This window comes from Cebidichthys violaceus, unplaced genomic scaffold, assembly GCF_023349555.1.
Source record: "Cebidichthys violaceus isolate CVI_PGR_0920_01 unplaced genomic scaffold, fCebVio1.0.p SCAF_57, whole genome shotgun sequence".
In the NCBI taxonomy this organism is placed as follows: Eukaryota; Metazoa; Chordata; class Actinopteri; order Perciformes; family Stichaeidae; genus Cebidichthys; species Cebidichthys violaceus.
Window position 1 is genome coordinate 1,263,266 of NW_027176783.1, and position 17,094 is coordinate 1,280,359.

The 17,094-nt window shown below is 40.8% G+C and overlaps 1 protein-coding gene across 3 annotated transcripts in view; it reads left to right on the forward strand.

Moving 5' to 3' along the window:
* Window positions 1-10,473: 10,473 nt before the first annotated feature.
* LOC137888714 (PHD finger protein 20-like) overlaps window positions 10,474-17,094 on the forward strand; it is an 11,524-nt gene continuing 4,903 nt past the window's right edge. The window contains exons 1-12 of one of the 3 annotated variants that reach the window (XM_068732162.1): window positions 10,474-10,509; window positions 11,986-12,065; window positions 12,840-13,011; window positions 13,210-13,294; window positions 13,921-13,994; window positions 14,100-14,358; window positions 14,497-14,580; window positions 14,812-14,871; window positions 15,731-15,908; window positions 16,007-16,113; window positions 16,248-16,364; window positions 16,704-16,850. In XM_068732162.1, the coding sequence (XP_068588263.1) occupies window positions 11,986-12,065; window positions 12,840-13,011; window positions 13,210-13,294; window positions 13,921-13,994; window positions 14,100-14,358; window positions 14,497-14,580; window positions 14,812-14,871; window positions 15,731-15,908; window positions 16,007-16,113; window positions 16,248-16,364; window positions 16,704-16,850 (1,363 nt within the window). In that variant the 5' untranslated portion in view covers window positions 10,474-10,509. Of the gene's footprint in view, window positions 10,510-11,979; window positions 12,066-12,839; window positions 13,012-13,209; window positions 13,295-13,920; window positions 13,995-14,099; window positions 14,359-14,496; window positions 14,581-14,811; window positions 14,872-15,730; window positions 15,909-16,006; window positions 16,114-16,247; window positions 16,365-16,703; window positions 16,851-17,094 lie in introns of those variants that run through there. The other 2 variants (XM_068732161.1, XM_068732163.1) reach the window with 2 other exon arrangements.

The window sequence follows — 17,094 nt, forward strand, 5'->3', positions numbered from 1 at the left end:
AAGCATGGTATTGAGTTAACTACAGACGGAATCACTTCTTTAAATTGAGCTACGGCATCATCAGATAAACGTCTGGTGTAGAAACTACACTCCGTTAGTAGGAATTCAAAATGTATCTATTTATTTTATTTTTATTTGTTTATTTATTTTGCAGGGACAGTGTACACCAATCAACAGTGAAACTCTAACTGAGCCAGAGAGGCTAGTTTGCATCTGCTGTCCAGATGTTCGAAGGCTGCCTAAAAATTACAAAATTTAAAATAAAATGGATTTAAAATTCATAGATAGACAGAAACGTATAGATAAAACGAATACACATATAAACAAAAGAAAAGTGTCTGACACTAGAGCAGAGCAGAACAAACCCACCTACAGTACAAGCACATATATAACACTGAGACACATAACACACACATCAAACATGGAAGATAGCAACACTGAACAAGACAAATGCACATATAGGCAAAACAAGCAGGACAGACAGTACAGCAATGCTTGCACACCTGACTGGCAACAAGCCATTCCTTAAGGCTGTGTTTGAATGTTTTGTATGTGTTTTGTGTGTGTGTGTGTGTGTGTTTGTGTGTGTGTGTGTGTGTGTGTGTGTGTGTGTGTGTGTGTGTGTTTGTGTGTGTGTGTGTATATGTGTGTGTGTGTGTGTGTGTGTGTGTGTGTGTGTGTGTGTATGTGTGTGTTTGTGTGTGTGTGTGTGTGTGTGTGTGTGTGTGTGTGTGTGTGTGTGTGTGTGTGTGTGTGTGTTCGTGTGTGGTGGCAGAGTATTCCACGAGTGAGCTGCCTTCACAGAGAATGTAGATTTGCTAAAAGAGCATATTAAATAATGGTCTGATAAACTATTAAATCTTCTATTTTAATGCCATAAGCCAGAACCAGGTCAAGGGTGTGGTTAAAACAGTGACTGGGTTTCTGTACACTCTGACAGAAGCCAATCAAATATAATAATAAGATAAATGCAGTGCTAAGGCTTTCATTATCAACATCCACATAAATATTCAAGTCACCTTTTTTTTATATTACTTTATCTGTCTTAAAGACTTGATTGTCTTCCAGGTTGGGTGTGAAAGACTAAGAACCAGGCATTCAAATGAGTTATAATTTAGTTTAGGTTTAGGGTTTATTAATAGGCTTGAGTCAAAGATGCCTTAAGAGAAACTGCGGCCCCTTCCTACAGCTTAACCTCCCATCTGCTCATCAGAACCATCAGGTGAAAACTACACAATTCACAGATGGCAATGACTTTCATGTTGCGAGGCCAAATTAATTTGAAGTCAGTCAGTAAAATAATCTTACTTGATAAATTAACCACAGATAGAGAAATGAATGAACAGACCTATGAGCTTTAGGTCTGAAGTAGGATCCATCTACAATTAGAACTAACATGAAATTGCTTCACAATCTTCAGTGGTGCTTCTCAAACGCTCCACTGAAGAACGGTGCTTTAATGTTTTGAGCCAAATTTAATGAATAAACGTCAAATGATAAATGTAATTGATGAACATGTATCAACTATTTGAGTCACTGATTCTACCTGGTCTCATGTAATCTTTTTCATGTATATGGGGGTTCATCGTGTAATTATTGAGTTTTTATTGATTGTTAGATATTTTGTCACTATATATAGTAACAGCTAAAAACCAAGATGGCAACGGCCAAAATGCTCAACTGGAGGCTTCAAAACCGTAGTCCACAAACCAATGGGTGACGTCTCCGTGATTAGGTCCACTACAATCTATGAACCTGACCCTCCCCTCTTTCTTCAGTCATCAGTTTAGACGAAGGGTCACAGAAGCTTGAACAACGACTTGTGATGAAGTAGATGACGTCTGAAACAATCAATCAATTTAAAGGGGAGAGGGCAGTGTGTTAGAGTGATGGCGTCGTCTGTCGATCTGTTTGGTTGGTCCAGTGAGTCGGGGAGGGAGGAGGTGATGAGGGATCTGACTAACTGCTTGCACCACTTCCTGATGGTGGAGTTACAGGGTCGTTCACGCTCAAAGCTTTGGTCTTTTTGGGGACGGGACAATGTTGGACTTATTGAAACATGTGGGGACTACAGACTGGAGCAGTGAGAGGTTGAAAATGGACACCTTCCAGTTGGTCTGCACTCACCTTGAGAGCAACTTGGGGTTCCGTTTCTCATTGAAGGACACTGAATGTTCTTTGTCCAGACCAAATGTTTCCGATGTTGGACCTCTGGTAGCTATATAATGCAGGAACAAAGGGGAGTCTAACTACTAGGCCTCCAACACACTCCTGAGTGAAGACCTGTATTTCCTTATCTCATGCAAATCACCCTGGTGGTGCTTTGACTTTGGCACAGATTTTCTCGTCAACCCAGGGCTTCTGATTTAGATACGTCCGTGCAGTAAGGGTTGCCGGCATTACCAACTAAAAATAATGCGCCTTAATTCGTAGATAGCCTATGGAGTTCTTTTATTTTGTATTTATTGGTACATTCCTGTAAATGCGGCAGAGTTAGCCAAAAGGCTATTTCTCATCTGTAGTCCCAGGGCAGATGTTATATATGTTATCCACATAATCCTCAAATTTACAGACCACAAAAACCCACACAGGGTGTGAGTGGAGATGGAGGAGTCCAAAAAGCAGAGATCTTTCAGCCAGGAGACCGCTGATTGTCCCTCATGAGAAACAAGAAGTCAACGTTGATTTATTAGTCACATAACTTGCTTACTTCAGTAACGGTACTTCAGTAGTTATTTTAACCTAAACCAAGATCTTTACCTAAACCTAATTAAGCAGTGTTGTTGTCTCAACCTTACTAAGGAGTTTAGTTGTCTCAACCTAACTAAGTAGTTTTTTATAAAGATAGAAGTTTAATTTGAAAAGACTGTATTCATGTAACGAGCAGAAATTGACACGTGTTGCTTGACTTTCATATGACAACACACAAAAAATGAGGAGTATCTTTTTTGTAAGACCGGGTCCAGGATGGGGGTGTCAAACTAAATCTCTGTGAAAACCACAACGTTGTAGTTCTTAGTGTCACATTGAGAAGTCCTCTTCTTCTTGAGTTCATCCAGTTCATTATCTATCAGAACCAGCTGCACTGGTACAAATAGAAAGGGTACTTTAGCTCTGTACCCAGACATATCTGGATGTTATCAACATAAAATCTAACTTGTATTCAGTTTGCATTAGTTATAACATAACTGAAGATCATCTTCATCGTGTTCTGATAAGAGTTTTGTAGCTACGAGGAAATATCAATGTACTAAAGAAAACCTGTGTGCAGCAGAAGTGTGTTTGTCTTTGTTTGCTCTCAGTTTATTTCAGTGTGTGTTGTTGAAATGGCTCATTGAACATACAGTAAGTCATTTGACTTTATGCAAATTGGTCAGAGGAAAATTCAAAGACACAGGAGTGAAACTAGTAAAATACAGAAATCTAAATATTTATTTGAATATGTTTCTGTATTTATAGTTGCCCCATCACTCACTCACACACACAAACACACACACACACCAAACCAAGATACAAGTACAAGTACACGTGAACCCTGATCTCTGCTCTACGTAGACCTGCTTTTACTCTAGAAATGAACTTGTGCGTTCTTGTTGCCGATGAACAAAACAATGACGAGCAGAGACCAGAGAAATGTTGCTCAGTTCATTTTAGTTAAGGTGGAAAGTCAGTTCAGTAGTAAAGACTTCACTCAGTGTGCTGCTTGAACATAGAATCATGTTTTCAGTGGAATCAAAACAGGAAGCAGCATTGAAGCTGTTCTTGAGGCTTGTTTTTGACCCGACACTTTATGTCTGTTACAGTCATCGGACTCTATTTTGACCTGAAGTACATGAAGAACTGAGGTGGAACAGTAAGCTGATTCTAATGTTTTATTGAAGCAAGAGAAGCATTATCACAATGAAAACACACAACATTACAAACAAAAAGTCCTACATTTTAGAACTACAGAAAGAAGTTCTTCATTCTCAAGAGAAGCACTGGTCATGATGCAGAATGAACTCTGATAGAGAGCTATAAGCTCATAAACACAATGTTATTGGATCATTATGACTGACTAACATGTAAGTAGCATTTTAACGCTGTAGCAGGTTGAGGGTTAACAAAACAATGCCTCATATTTAATAAGCTCATCACACATTTTATATGACTTATCTTAATGTGCAAAGAAACTACACTCTTAGAAATAAACGTGATGACTAGAACCCTGTAGGGTTCTTGGGCTCCTCCCCATAGGAGAACCTTTCCTAAGAGATCCAGGTTGAACCCGTAGGAACCATGTAGGGTTCTTGGGCTCGTCCCCAGAGGAGAACCTTTCCTAAGAGATCCAGGTTGAACCTGTAGGAACCCTGCAGGGTTCTTGGGCTCGTTTCCAGGTGGAACCTTTCCTAAGGGTTCCACCTGGAACCCTTTCAGAGGAGTTCTAGCTAGAACGAAGCATAAAGAGTTTTACCCAGAACAATATGTTAAAGTTTCAACCCAAAGGTTCCACAGAGAACCCTCATATGGTGTAACGGTTTTAGTCAAAATCTTCTCTGGAGGTTCTATGCAGAACATTTCCACCTTCTAAGGGTACAAACAAGATCCCACCTGCGTGTCTCCACTAGGAATCCTTTTGTATCTCAAGGGTTCCATCTAGAACTCACTATGGGTTCCTCAAGAGGTTTATAAAGAACCGGGGCTGACGTGGTGCAGCACAACCCAAATTTCTGGCTTCTTTTAACACCTGTACTTTCAAAGATCCTTGAAGAAGGAAAAGGTTCTTCAGAAGCAAATGGTTCTGGGTAGAACCTCAGCCCTTCAGGAAGAACCTGTTTGGAACCTTTATTTCTAAGAGTGTAGAAACTATAGCTGACAGATCAATGTAGAGGAGTAAAAGTCTAAAGTAGCATGAAATGTGAATACGTTACTTCACAGCAAAGCGTCAGTACTTAGGTACTTTGGTACTTTCTACCATTGATTGAGAGGAGGAAGAGGAGAAGGAGGAGGAGGAGGAGGAGGAGGAGGAGGATAAAGGAAGCCTCTGACCAGAGTGGATTCAAACAACATTAAAGCTCATCTTTTTTTGCACACGTCTCCTTCTTCTTTGTCTTCTTCTCTTCCTTGTGGAAGACTTTTCCATCCGACTGCTTCTTCCAGCTCAGTTTGATGTCGTCATTCAGCCCCTGGTCCTTCAGCCTCTGTTTGAGCTGAGATACAAACACATTGACTTCCCTGAATGTCGCTGACAGAGAAGTCTTCACTAAACGCTGTTGTTCATTTACATCCTGCATCCTTTCTCACACTGTCCTCATGTGGAAGCTCTGGTTCAGAAGAACTCTGGTTCCCACTAGAACAGCTTTGTTGTCTGCATGTCTTTTGGACACAAGTCTACCTTCAATAGTGACGTCTACACGTTTGCGCTGCACAGAGCACATTCACATTGTTCTTAGTAGTCCACTAAATCACACGTATCACCTGGTTGTTCTGTTAATGTTAGAAAGATGTACCTTCTTCAAGAGGTCCTCCATCACCACAGGGTCATTCAGATCCAGAGACGAGCTGCTTTTCTGCAACCTCACTTTCATCACTTGCTTTGAAACAACATCTAAAACAACAACAAACGTCATCAGTCACAACATCTAAAACACCAACAAACGTCATCAGTCACAACATTTCTGGTTGATAATAATCTGCATCCTTGAATTTGTAACACTTTGAATGATAAAAGAGAAAGTCTGGTCATTTTCCATCAGAATATGGCTGGTGCAAGAAAACCTTAGCTTAGCTTAGCATGGTCTTAGCGTTAGCATTCCTTCATCAATGAGGCGATCACTCTCCATCATCTGCAGTTGATCTGCATATTCAATGTGTTTGTTATCTAGAACTTGATATTTATGGATTTTATTTTGCTCTACTTTTGATGTTTTTCTGTATTTTTTTAAACTCTTTTTGCAAATTTAGTAAACCTAAATCCATGTTTAAAGACTGAGTGAATGATAGCTTACCACTGTAGCAAATGAACGCCTTCATGACGTTACAGTTCAAGTCCTCCCATTGTCCATTGGCACTAAAATCTGCTGCCGCACAAACCTCAGAGAGACCGTTAGGATTAGTTTTCCAGTTTCTAAATGAGGAGTCACTTCCGTCAGACCACTTCCATCCATCTCTGAAAAAACCGATCCAGACAAAATCTCTTGAGGTCATCAGATTATGGACCTCCTGGTTCTCTGTGATGTTTCTCACACTGGCCAGGTCTGTGTGGTGTTCTCTGCAGTAGTTCTGGGCCTCAGTCCACGTCATCAAGTTGTTAATGAGGACAAATGTCTCATTCGGTCCTGAAAATAGACCAGAGTGAAGTGCTGTGAAGAGACACCATAACAGACAACATGGATGCATACCAGTTTTATTGTTGCTTAGTGAATCTCAGCATGAAGGTGAAGTCAACACAGAGCTGTGTGAACATGAACATTCAGGCGTCCATTGAGTCCCACATTCATGAAGACACATCAGAGCTATTTTCCCTCCAACAGACATTTTACAAACCGGCTTAATGAGCTGCTCCCTCAGTGACATGAAGGCAGGACTCACATGAATCTGCTTTAAATGACATTCATGAAGCCCAAGACTAGTTCAAGTTACCATGAGCAGCTTTTAACTATGAAACAGTGTAGTCCTGGTCCTCTATCAGACCTCCATCAGTACAGAGACCTTCAGAGAGAAGATGGTCTGTTTCTACAGAGTTATTCTTAATGATGTCATCGGGGCCACCGGCAGAGACCGGTCCACCGTGGACAGACCCAGATCCTCTAGCAGAGACCGGTCCACCGTGGACAGACCCAGGCCATATTGCTGGGAGGGAAGGGGGGCACGGGGGAACCAGAACCAGGACTGAGCGGGACCGACTGTCAGATCCTGCTTCAGTACATTAAGAGGTTTTCTAAAGGGAGTCTGGTGCTCTGAAACACTACCACTTATGTCCACAGGGACCAACAGAATCAACACAAAATGACTAAATGACTTTCTCATAGTAGCTTTAATATTCTCACCTCTGACATTGATGCAGATTGGATTGAAGTTATTCTCACAAGGGAAGTCGTTCCAGTACCCATCTCTATACATAAATGTACAGTGTTCTGCACTGTTGCGGTTGTCCGGTCTTCCAGGCATCCATCGTCTGAACTCCATCTCTCCGGGTTTGTAGAAGCTTGTGTTTGACAGTGACCACCTCCAGCTCCAGCTGTCCACGTCACTCTTCAGTCCTATCCAGGCTCGCTGAAAGCAATATTTCATTGTGATATAAAGAAATAGACTTTTAGATATTTTTACTGACCAATTACAGTCTTGATACTGTCGATCAGTCAAAAACGTTTCAAGAACAGGTTCACAATCTTTTCAAGTCCGTCTTAATACGATATTCAGGAGCTAATATGAACATTGAAACAGGTTTTACTTTCTGTAATCACTCCAGCTAACGATGCTAACAGCTAACAGTGCTAACAGCTAACAGTGCTAACATTTCAAACAGTGACAACATTACTGCTCTACATCTTTACATGGATGATATTTGTTTGATGAGATATTAATGCTGTAAATATGAAGTAGAGGTTATCAGTATGTTGCATTAAATCATATGTTTTGTTTGTAAAATCTTAATCTATAAATCTGTCACATAAATGTCCCTCTGACATGTATTAATAAATAGCATTGGATTTAAATACTCAAGTAAAGTACAAGTACATGCTTCAGTACAGCTCATCTGCATACTTGTCACCACTGTGTGAATGTAGAACTGTCAGACCTCCTGTCACTGATATCATATTACTCACAGAGTCGACCATTAGGCTTAAATCCACCGCTGTGTTCAGGGTGTTCACGTCCTCCATGTCCCGCATGGAGGCCAGGTCTTTGTATTTGTCTCTGCAGTGACGCTGTGCTTCAGTCATGGTCTTCAGGTCATAAACAACATGGTAGCGACGTTCAGCAGGTGATGAGACGGCACACAGCCCTGGATTGACAAGCAGCATATTGATATCATTTAATATTAATAGCTTAACTTATTATATAATATATGGTTTATTTGGTTATGACAGTAAACAACTTACATAACACACTAATAAATAAATAACTCTCTCCTCTCCTATAACTTAATAACTTTACTCACTAATGCAAATTATCATTTTACATTACAGTAAAAACAGATGAAGGAAGAAGAATGTCACAGGGACAAATTATTAAACAATATTATATTATTAAAGATGGAAATAATAACAACATATGAAAGTCTTGCCTGACACAACGACGATGCTCAGAAGAAGTTTGTCCATCCTCGTCTCTTCTCTGGTCCTCTCTGTCAGTCGGTGGCTGTAGATGTGCAGCTCATGCAAACTTATTGAACGATGATTTGCCTATCAAGTAGGGTTAAGATCCCAGAAGAGCTGCCCCAAAGTTAAGGAATAAAGAACAGACTAAGAAGATCAGGCCAAAGAACACTCTTTAATATAGATCAGGCTTTAATATTATAATGATGTGATCATATCTGACTGACCTTGATGATAAATAACTGACCAGCAAGAACAAACAAGATGAATGATTATTACTCAGTTAAATAATAATAATAACAGAAACAATAATATTTGTAGCGTTATTGCTTGTAGAAGTTTTGATGAATAAAAATGAATATCAAAATATTTAACGGTTATTAATAACGTTATTATGAATCATAAGTTTGTAAAACAATAATGATAGTACTTAGCTTCAGTGATGTGACACCAATAGTTTAATTAATATCACTTTAACATGAGATTAAATTTAGGTCGCCACCCATCTTTGGAGGTAAAGAGAAAATTTGTAAATTTGATATTACTTAATTCAATCTTAATTTTAGGGTTACTACGAAGTTCTTCACATGGTGTACAGGAAACTATTATTTAATATTCACAAATCAAATGACCTTGTTTATAAATTAAATATTTATTGGACTCACTACATAACTAGACTATTAAACTGAAAATAAATGAATAACAATGAACCAATTAACTGAAAAGCATTGCATGTGATCAGACAGAATCAGTGACTCAAATCGTTGATTGATGTCTATCAACTAAATCTGATGATTGATGCTTTTACATTAAATGTAAGCACCGTTCAGCAGTTCAGAGTTTGAGAAGCACCAAGATTGTGAATCAATTCGTTCAAATATAAATTGAAATTGAGATATTTATGTCTACGCTTATTGATCAGTGTTATTAATGTTTCTATCTGAGATTATTTTATTATCTGATTCATATAGATTTGGCCTCGAAACATGAAACTCATTCACATCTGTAAGTTGTTACACCTGAGTTTTCACCTGACGGTTCTGATGGGAGGTTAAGCTGTATGAAGTGGCAGCTGTTCTTCTTTATGTTGTATAATCACATGTATAAAACAACATCATGTTTTGTAAAACTGTTGACTTATGGTGATTTAATATACAGGCTGTTTTTCACTCTCTCACGGTGTTGGCTCGATGTTGCCACCTGCTGGTGAATGTGTGTTCTTCAGCAATAGAACAAGCTTCATCCAATGACAACATCTTCAGCGTTTTAGTGTCAACATAAAACACTTGACTAAATATTAAAAACACCAACAATAATCATCTTACAAGATCCTGACATATACTGACAATATTTCCATCAGTTCAGTCAGGAACACTCCCGTCATAGATTGTTTAACCATTTATTGCAACAAATGGAAACACAGTCAAACTTGGCGCTGATGGCTCCGCTCTTCAAATGCTCCCGGATTAGCCAGCAGCTACCAAGCCAAAACAAGGAGCACCGAGCATCAACCCCCAAAACAACGGAACCCAACGCCAAGTCTGGTATAACGCCCATGCTAAGCATCAGCCGGACAATGAAAAATCTATGTGTAACAGCAAGCATGCTGCAGAGCTCAGTAGACGTTATCTTAAGAATAAGGGCGCAAGCATGCATCCCAAAATAGGTCGATCTACCTCTATGTGAAATATCTGTGTGTAGCGGCAAGACTGCAGCAGACCTTCAGCTGTTAGGTGCCGCTTTTTGGGAAGGATGCAAGCAAGCATCCGAGAGAGGTCATACTACCTAAATCAAGCAGTGAACCCCGTCCAACCGCTTACAAATGCAGCATTTAAATTAACTTATTATTATTATTGATTATTTAATTTAATTTATTGATTACCATGGATGGAAGTACTAAAGCAGTCTTTATATACTTATGTACTAACTCTTTATTTGCCATACTAACTCATTATTTTGTAATACTAACTCATTATATTCAAGATTATAATAATTATTATTAATTAAATTTTGAGAAAATGTCCCATTATTTTCACATACTAAGTCATTAGTTTTTTCCATCACATTGGTATCAATGGTCTTCCATACATTTGAGGTTACACAACCCCCCCCCCCCCCCCAAACACAGCTGGCAAGGTATTCGTTCGCGCATGCGCATCTGCGGACATCACAGTATGAAGAAGAGTGCAGTGCACAAGTAGCGCGAGAGGTAAACAAGCTTTTGTGATTCTCGTTTACACATTTTAACGCTCGTAATGACATTTGTAGAGCGGAGATAGTTTAATAAAGGTTCGCTTTAACGACAGCTCACCGGGTTAAAGTGAGCTGCCTGTCAGCCTCGGCTCAGGGATAAACGAGTAGCCCTGAGCCGAGGCTGACAGGCTAACTCGGTTAGCTTATCTCTCCACAGTCAATGAAGGAGAGACAACTACTCTGTTTTAAACTGCGCGAGCTCTCGTGAACAACGTCAAACATGTCAAACATGTGTCCGTCCACGTTCTGACGTGCGTGTAGCTCACGGACGTGTAGATTTTAAGCATGTTTGTGCATTTCGCCCTGTGTCATTTCTTGCTTTGCTCTGTGGAGCTAACACAGATTAGCATTAGCTCTTTTTTTTTTTTTGGCCACTGTCAAAAAATCCGAGGCGGGGCGGGACTTGTTTTGACTGACAGCAGAGATGTCCAATGAGAGTTCCAATATTGGCGTCCTCCGTCGGCCGTGAACCAATCAGCTTGTTTCTAACAGGAAGCGAGCAGATTAGACACAGAAATGCTTAAAACAACCAATACAAACTTAATGTATTAGCTTATTTTATTGATTAAACGCGGGTTACGTTTTGATGTTCTGTTTGTGACGTATGCTCCGAGTCGTCATCCTCACTACATTCATGGTTATTTATGAAAAAAGCTAGACTTTAGCTAAAAGTTTGGCTGCAACCGTTACGTGCTGTCGTCATCACGTAACCACACGTGCAGGTGACGTCGCCCCTAAGCTTTTACGTCGTCTAAATGTTCTTATAAACTAAAAAAACATCTCTAACTATTCCAGTTGTGTCGCCGTGTCGCCGTTTTTTATCTAGAATGTTTTCAAACTTTTAGATAGAGGTAAAAAAAGAAGAGAAAGAACCGTAAACCCATGCGCGTGCTCGCGACGTCAGTTGCTGTCACAAGTCGCGCGCTTGGGGGGGGGGGAATATGATGTATTATCATATAATTATATATATAATATATTATCCTGATGAAAAACGTATTCACATCCTATACTTCAGGAAAAGTACTAATACTGCAATGTGGAAATACTCCACTACAAGTAGAAGTAATTAAATATATATGCATCGGTTTAATGTACTTAAAGTATGACGTAGAAGTATTTTCTTTGCAGATTGTTCCCTGTTGTATGTGATGTTTCTGCTGCATTAATGTGTATCTTTACATCCTGTTGGTTAGTTTATATTAAGGAGTAATTTAGTTAATTTCACATACAGTTTAAACAAATGCTTAATTATTTCCAAAATAAAAGAAAAAAATGTAACTCCATCAATTAAAATAGAACAAAGTGCGGCGGACTCTGAAGTATTCAGATGTATTTCATTTTACAGTGTGCTGGATGTATGTTGGTGTGATTATTTGTAAATAATGAATTATTAATAGTTCATTTACTGGAGTAATGTTTCTCTCTGATGAAGATGAAGACGCCTCCAGACCGCTCAGGAATCACCTTTGAGGTCGGAGCTCAGCTAGAAGCCCGAGACCGTCACAAGAAGTGGTGTGTACACACACACACACACACACACGCACACACACACACGCACACACACACGTGACAAAGATAATCTCCAGATGTTTCTGGTTTAAAGGTACATGTATGTATGTATGTACATGTAGAGTCCTGCTCTCTGTCCTGCTTGTTAACTGCAGCTTGATCCTGGACCACCATGGATCCAGGTCTCTGTGAAGATGTGGACTCAACAGTCATCGACCTCCCGCTGCTTTCCTCCGTCTTATTCTCCTTTGACCGAACATGAGACAGCCAGGATGCATGCTGGGTAGTGGAGTAGCCTCAGGTCCCAGCTAGTGTAGCTTAGCTTCTTCTCTCTCCTCCGTGGGGCAGTTTGATGACGTTTGGTTCAGCGGGTCTGGCTGGTTGGTCGGCCATGATCGTCTTAAAGTCCACACGCTTCCTTTTCACATGTAGATGAATGTGTTCTATCATATTTTATTAGTGCTCCAGTAATAAACATGCCAAAAACAAACAGATCAAGACAAAAAAAGAAAATGAAGCGTAAGTTCACGGGAGCTACCGACCGCAGCAGAGAGCTTCCCCGACTGTCTCGGTGTTCTGTGGACAGATTTCTATGTCAAGAGAATCCAAAGAATCCTCGTCTCTCTTCAGCTCCACTACAGCGACAACACCAGCTAGCATTAGCTCCCTGTTAAGAAGGGTTTCTGAGAATTCCACAAGGTAGCTTTTAAGTCGCCGTGTCCTCGCCGTGTCCTCGCCGTGTCTTTAGAAAGTGACCTTCGGTTCTCATCCCGTCAGGTACGCGGCCACCATCGAGAAGATCGACTACGACAAAGAGCGGATCCAGGTCCACTACCGCCAGTGGAGCCGTCGACACAACGAATGGTTTCACTGGACTTCTCCGTACCTTCGTCCTCTGGAGCGAGTCAGCCTGAGGAGGCGGGGCCTGAACCCAACGTGTTCACAGCCGGTACGACTCACCTGGTTCCATTTAAATAGTCATTATCTCAACCATCAGGTGTCTGCAAGTGTTACCAGTGAACGAAAGACATGGAGGCTCTACGTGTTTCACATATTGAACTATTCACACGTTTACATCCTCTCTCTCTCTCTCTCTCTCTCTCTCTCTCTCTCTCTCTCTCTCTCTCTCTCTCTCTCTGTCTCTCAGATGTTTGTCTCAGGAGAGAAGGTTCTGGCCTGTTGGACCGACTGTCGTTTCTATCCGGCCAAAATCCTCCGAGTCAACAAAGACGGTGAGACTCGACTTTATGTTTTGTTCATTGTTTACTTTTTTTAAGGCATTTAATTTAGCTAACATATTTGGTTTATGTTCTGGTTTCTGAGGATTTTGTCCCCAAAAAACATTTGAACTGAAGCAAACTGAGACTCAAACAAAGCTGAGCTGTATTTTTAATGTATGTTGTCCACCAGACAGCGCCCTCTAGTGGAGATGTCTCTACTTCACATAGCAGTCAGTTCTAAATATGTCTCTCTCTCTCTATGTCTCTCTCTCTCTGTGTCGCTCTCTGTCTCTCTCTCTCTCACTCTCTCTCTCTCTCTCTCTCTCTCTCTCTCTCTCTGTCGCTCTCTGTCTCTCTCTCTCTCTCTGTCGCTCTCTGTCTCTCTCTGTCTCTCTGTCTCACTCTCTCTCTCTCTGTCTCTCTCTCTCTGTGTCGCTCTCTGTCTCTCTCTCTCTCACTCTCTCTCTCTCTCTCTCTCTCTCTCTCTCTCTGTCGCTCTCTGTCTCTCTCTGTCTCTCTGTCTCACTCTCTCTCTCTCTGTCTCTCTCTCTCACTCTCTCTCTCTCTGTCTCTCTCTCTCTCTCTCTCTCTCTCTCTGTCGCTCTCTGTCTCTCTCTCTCTCTCTCTCTCTCTCTCAGACTCCTACACAGTGCGGTTCTATGACGGTGTGGTTCTGACTGTGAAGCCCACGAAGGTGAAACCTTTCCAGGAAGTAAGAAACACTCTCATTGGTTGTCATCTGATCGACCTCACCAATCAGAACTCAATGATCTCAACTGTTTGTTTGTTTGTTTGTTTTTTGTTTGTGGTGACGCAGAAGTCCAGATCTGAGAAGAGTGCGGTGGGAAGCGAGGGATGGGAGGAAGGAGAGAGCGAGGAGGAGGAAGGGGAGAGCGAGGAGGAGGAGGAAGGTGGAGAGAGAGAGGAAGAAGAGGAGGAGAGGAAGGAGGAGGAGGAGGAAGGGGAGGAGAAGGTGACATCAGGGGAGAAGGAAGGAGCTGAGGAAGGGGACGAGGAGAGGAAGAGGAAGGCAGAACCTTCATCCTCCCATCCACCGGCGAAGAAGAAAACAGACAGTGAGTCACATGATCTGTGGTCTGAATCGGTGATTCTCGACCCTCGTCATTGATTTGATTCTCTGTTGTCTACGTTGTTGGTTTCTGAAACATTGTGACTCATCGTTAGCTGATTCTGATGAGTTGTTCTTCTCTCAGGTAGAAGCAGTGGAGCTCAGAATCAGCCAATCACAGCTGAGTGCACCCAACCAGATCCTCCTAGCCCCGCCCACATGGACAGAGGTAAACATCAGCTGCATCATTACTGTATGGGCCTAAAAATAAAACAACTCCGATATTTATTTATTTTATTTATTTATTTACTTATTTTATTTATTTTTATTTATTTTATTTTATTATTTTTATTTTAGTGTATTTTCTGAGTTCCAATACAATATTAAAATAGTTTATCCTTTAGTTCTTTTTAACATTTCTCTCTCTCTCTCTCTCTCTCTCTCTCTCTCTCTCTCTCAGACGTCCTGTTGGAGCGTCAGGCTCATCTTCCCACGACACACAGATTCAGCCGAGAGCCTCGTAAGTAACAATATAACACACACTAGTAACACACTAATAACTAAATAACTCTCTCCTCTCCTGTCGTAGTCTACGGTTATAACACAGTAATAACTAATAACTCTCTCCTCTCCTGTCGTAGTTTATGGTTATAACACAGTAATAACTAATAACTCTCTCCTCTCCTGTCGTAGTTTATGGTTATAACACAGTAATAACTAATAACTCTCTCCTCTCCTGTCGTAGTCTACGGTTATAACACAGTAATAACTAATAACTCTCTCCTCTCCTGTCGTAGTTTACAGTTATAACACACTAATAACTAAATAACTCTCTCCTGTCGTAGTTTACAGTTATAACACACTAATAACTAATAACTCTCTCCTGTCGTAGTTTACAGTTATAACACACTAATAACTAAATAACTCTCTCCTGTCATAGTTTACAGTTATAACACACTAATAACTAAATAACTCTCTCCTGTCGTAGTTTACAGTTATAACACACTAATAACTAAATAACTCTCTCCTGTCGTAGTTTACAGTTATAACACACTAATAACTAATAACTCTCTCCTGTCGTAGTTTACAGTTATAACACACTAATAACTAATAACTCTCTCCTGTCGTAGTTTACAGTTATAACACACTAATAACTAAATAACTCTCTCCTGTCATAGTTTACAGTTATAACACACTAATAACTAATAACTCTCTCCTGTCGTAGTTTACAGTTATAACACACTAATAACTAAATAACTCTCTCCTGTCATAGTTTACAGTTATAACACACTAATAACTAATAACTCTCTCCTCTCCTGTCATAGTTTACAGTTTACAGTTATAACACACTAATAACTAATAACTCTCTCCTGTCGTAGTCTACAGGGTGATAAAGAACCAGCCTCCTCCCATCCTCTCCATCGAGTTGGACCACAACCCCTTTAAGTGCCCGGTTGCCGGCTGCACCAAGTCCTTCAGGAAGAACAGTCTGCTGCACTACCACATCAAGTACTACCACTCTGACCAGCTGCTGGACGAGCAGCTGGAGGCGCCCAGGTGGGTTTTTAATCCGACGGTTCGAATCCCGGGGAGGACGAGTGTCACAGAAAAAACCACAAACGTCGTCGTTTAACTCTTGACTGGTGTCGTTGCAGGAGGAAGAGGTCGTCCTCTAAGGGGAGCGACTTCCTGTCGGACGGCAAGAGTGAGGACCAGAACACCTGTCAATATGACGACAGGCAGCACAGCGTCGTGGAGACGGGTATGATGGGATGTGAACGCTGTCTGTTTTAACCCTCTGAACAGTTCATTGTTTAAATGTGTTTAATCTGTAAGATAAAGAAGTTCATTTCGGACGAGCTCAGCTCTTTTGTTTCCTCTCCGTCTGTTTACCAGAAGTGAAGAAGGAAGGAGAGAAAACAGGAGAGCAGGACAGAAAGGAGAGGAAGAACCTCCTGAGAGTCAAGCTAAAGAAGAAGAAAAAGAAGAAGAAGAAGAAGAAAAGTCAGTCAGGTGACCATTCTCATTCACTGGTATTGTTCTTCAGAAGGATTCCTTTTTAAAGCTGCTTAAAATAATAAAATCCCCCCAATTACTTTTAAATAGATTAAAGATAAAGAAGTGGACGTAGTCATGGTGACGTCTCTCAATAGTTTGTGGACATGTTGTGGAATAACTCGAGACGAGTGTCTGGGTTCATAATGTCCTTGATGTTCCTACACGTATTTATAGTTTTGGCGCTGAAAGACTTTATTTAGCGTCTATTTTGCATCTTTGCATCAACAAAAACATTTCCTTTCACTTTTGGTGTGAACAAAACAAAACTGTGTGTTTTCTCTTTCTCTTTCTCAGGACTCGGCAGCAGCGACGATGAGAACTCAGACCGACCGCCGATCACTCTGAAGCTGTCGTCTGGACACGAACACACACACACACACCAACACACACACCAACACACACATGAACACACACATGAACACACACATGAACACACACAAGGTGAGAACTCTTACTTATGTGAAGAAGTTCAGATTTTAAAATGTTGATAATGTAAATAAAGGAGCTGCCTGTCATCTTTTTAACTCTCTCTCTCTGTTTCTCTGTGTCTGTCTCTCTCTGTCTCTCTCTGTCTCTGTCTCTCTGTCTGTCTCTCTCTCTCTGTCTCTCTGTCTCTCTCTCTCTGTCTCTCTGTCTGTCTCTCTGTCTCTGTCTCTCTCTGTCTCTGTCTCTCTCTCTCTCTCTC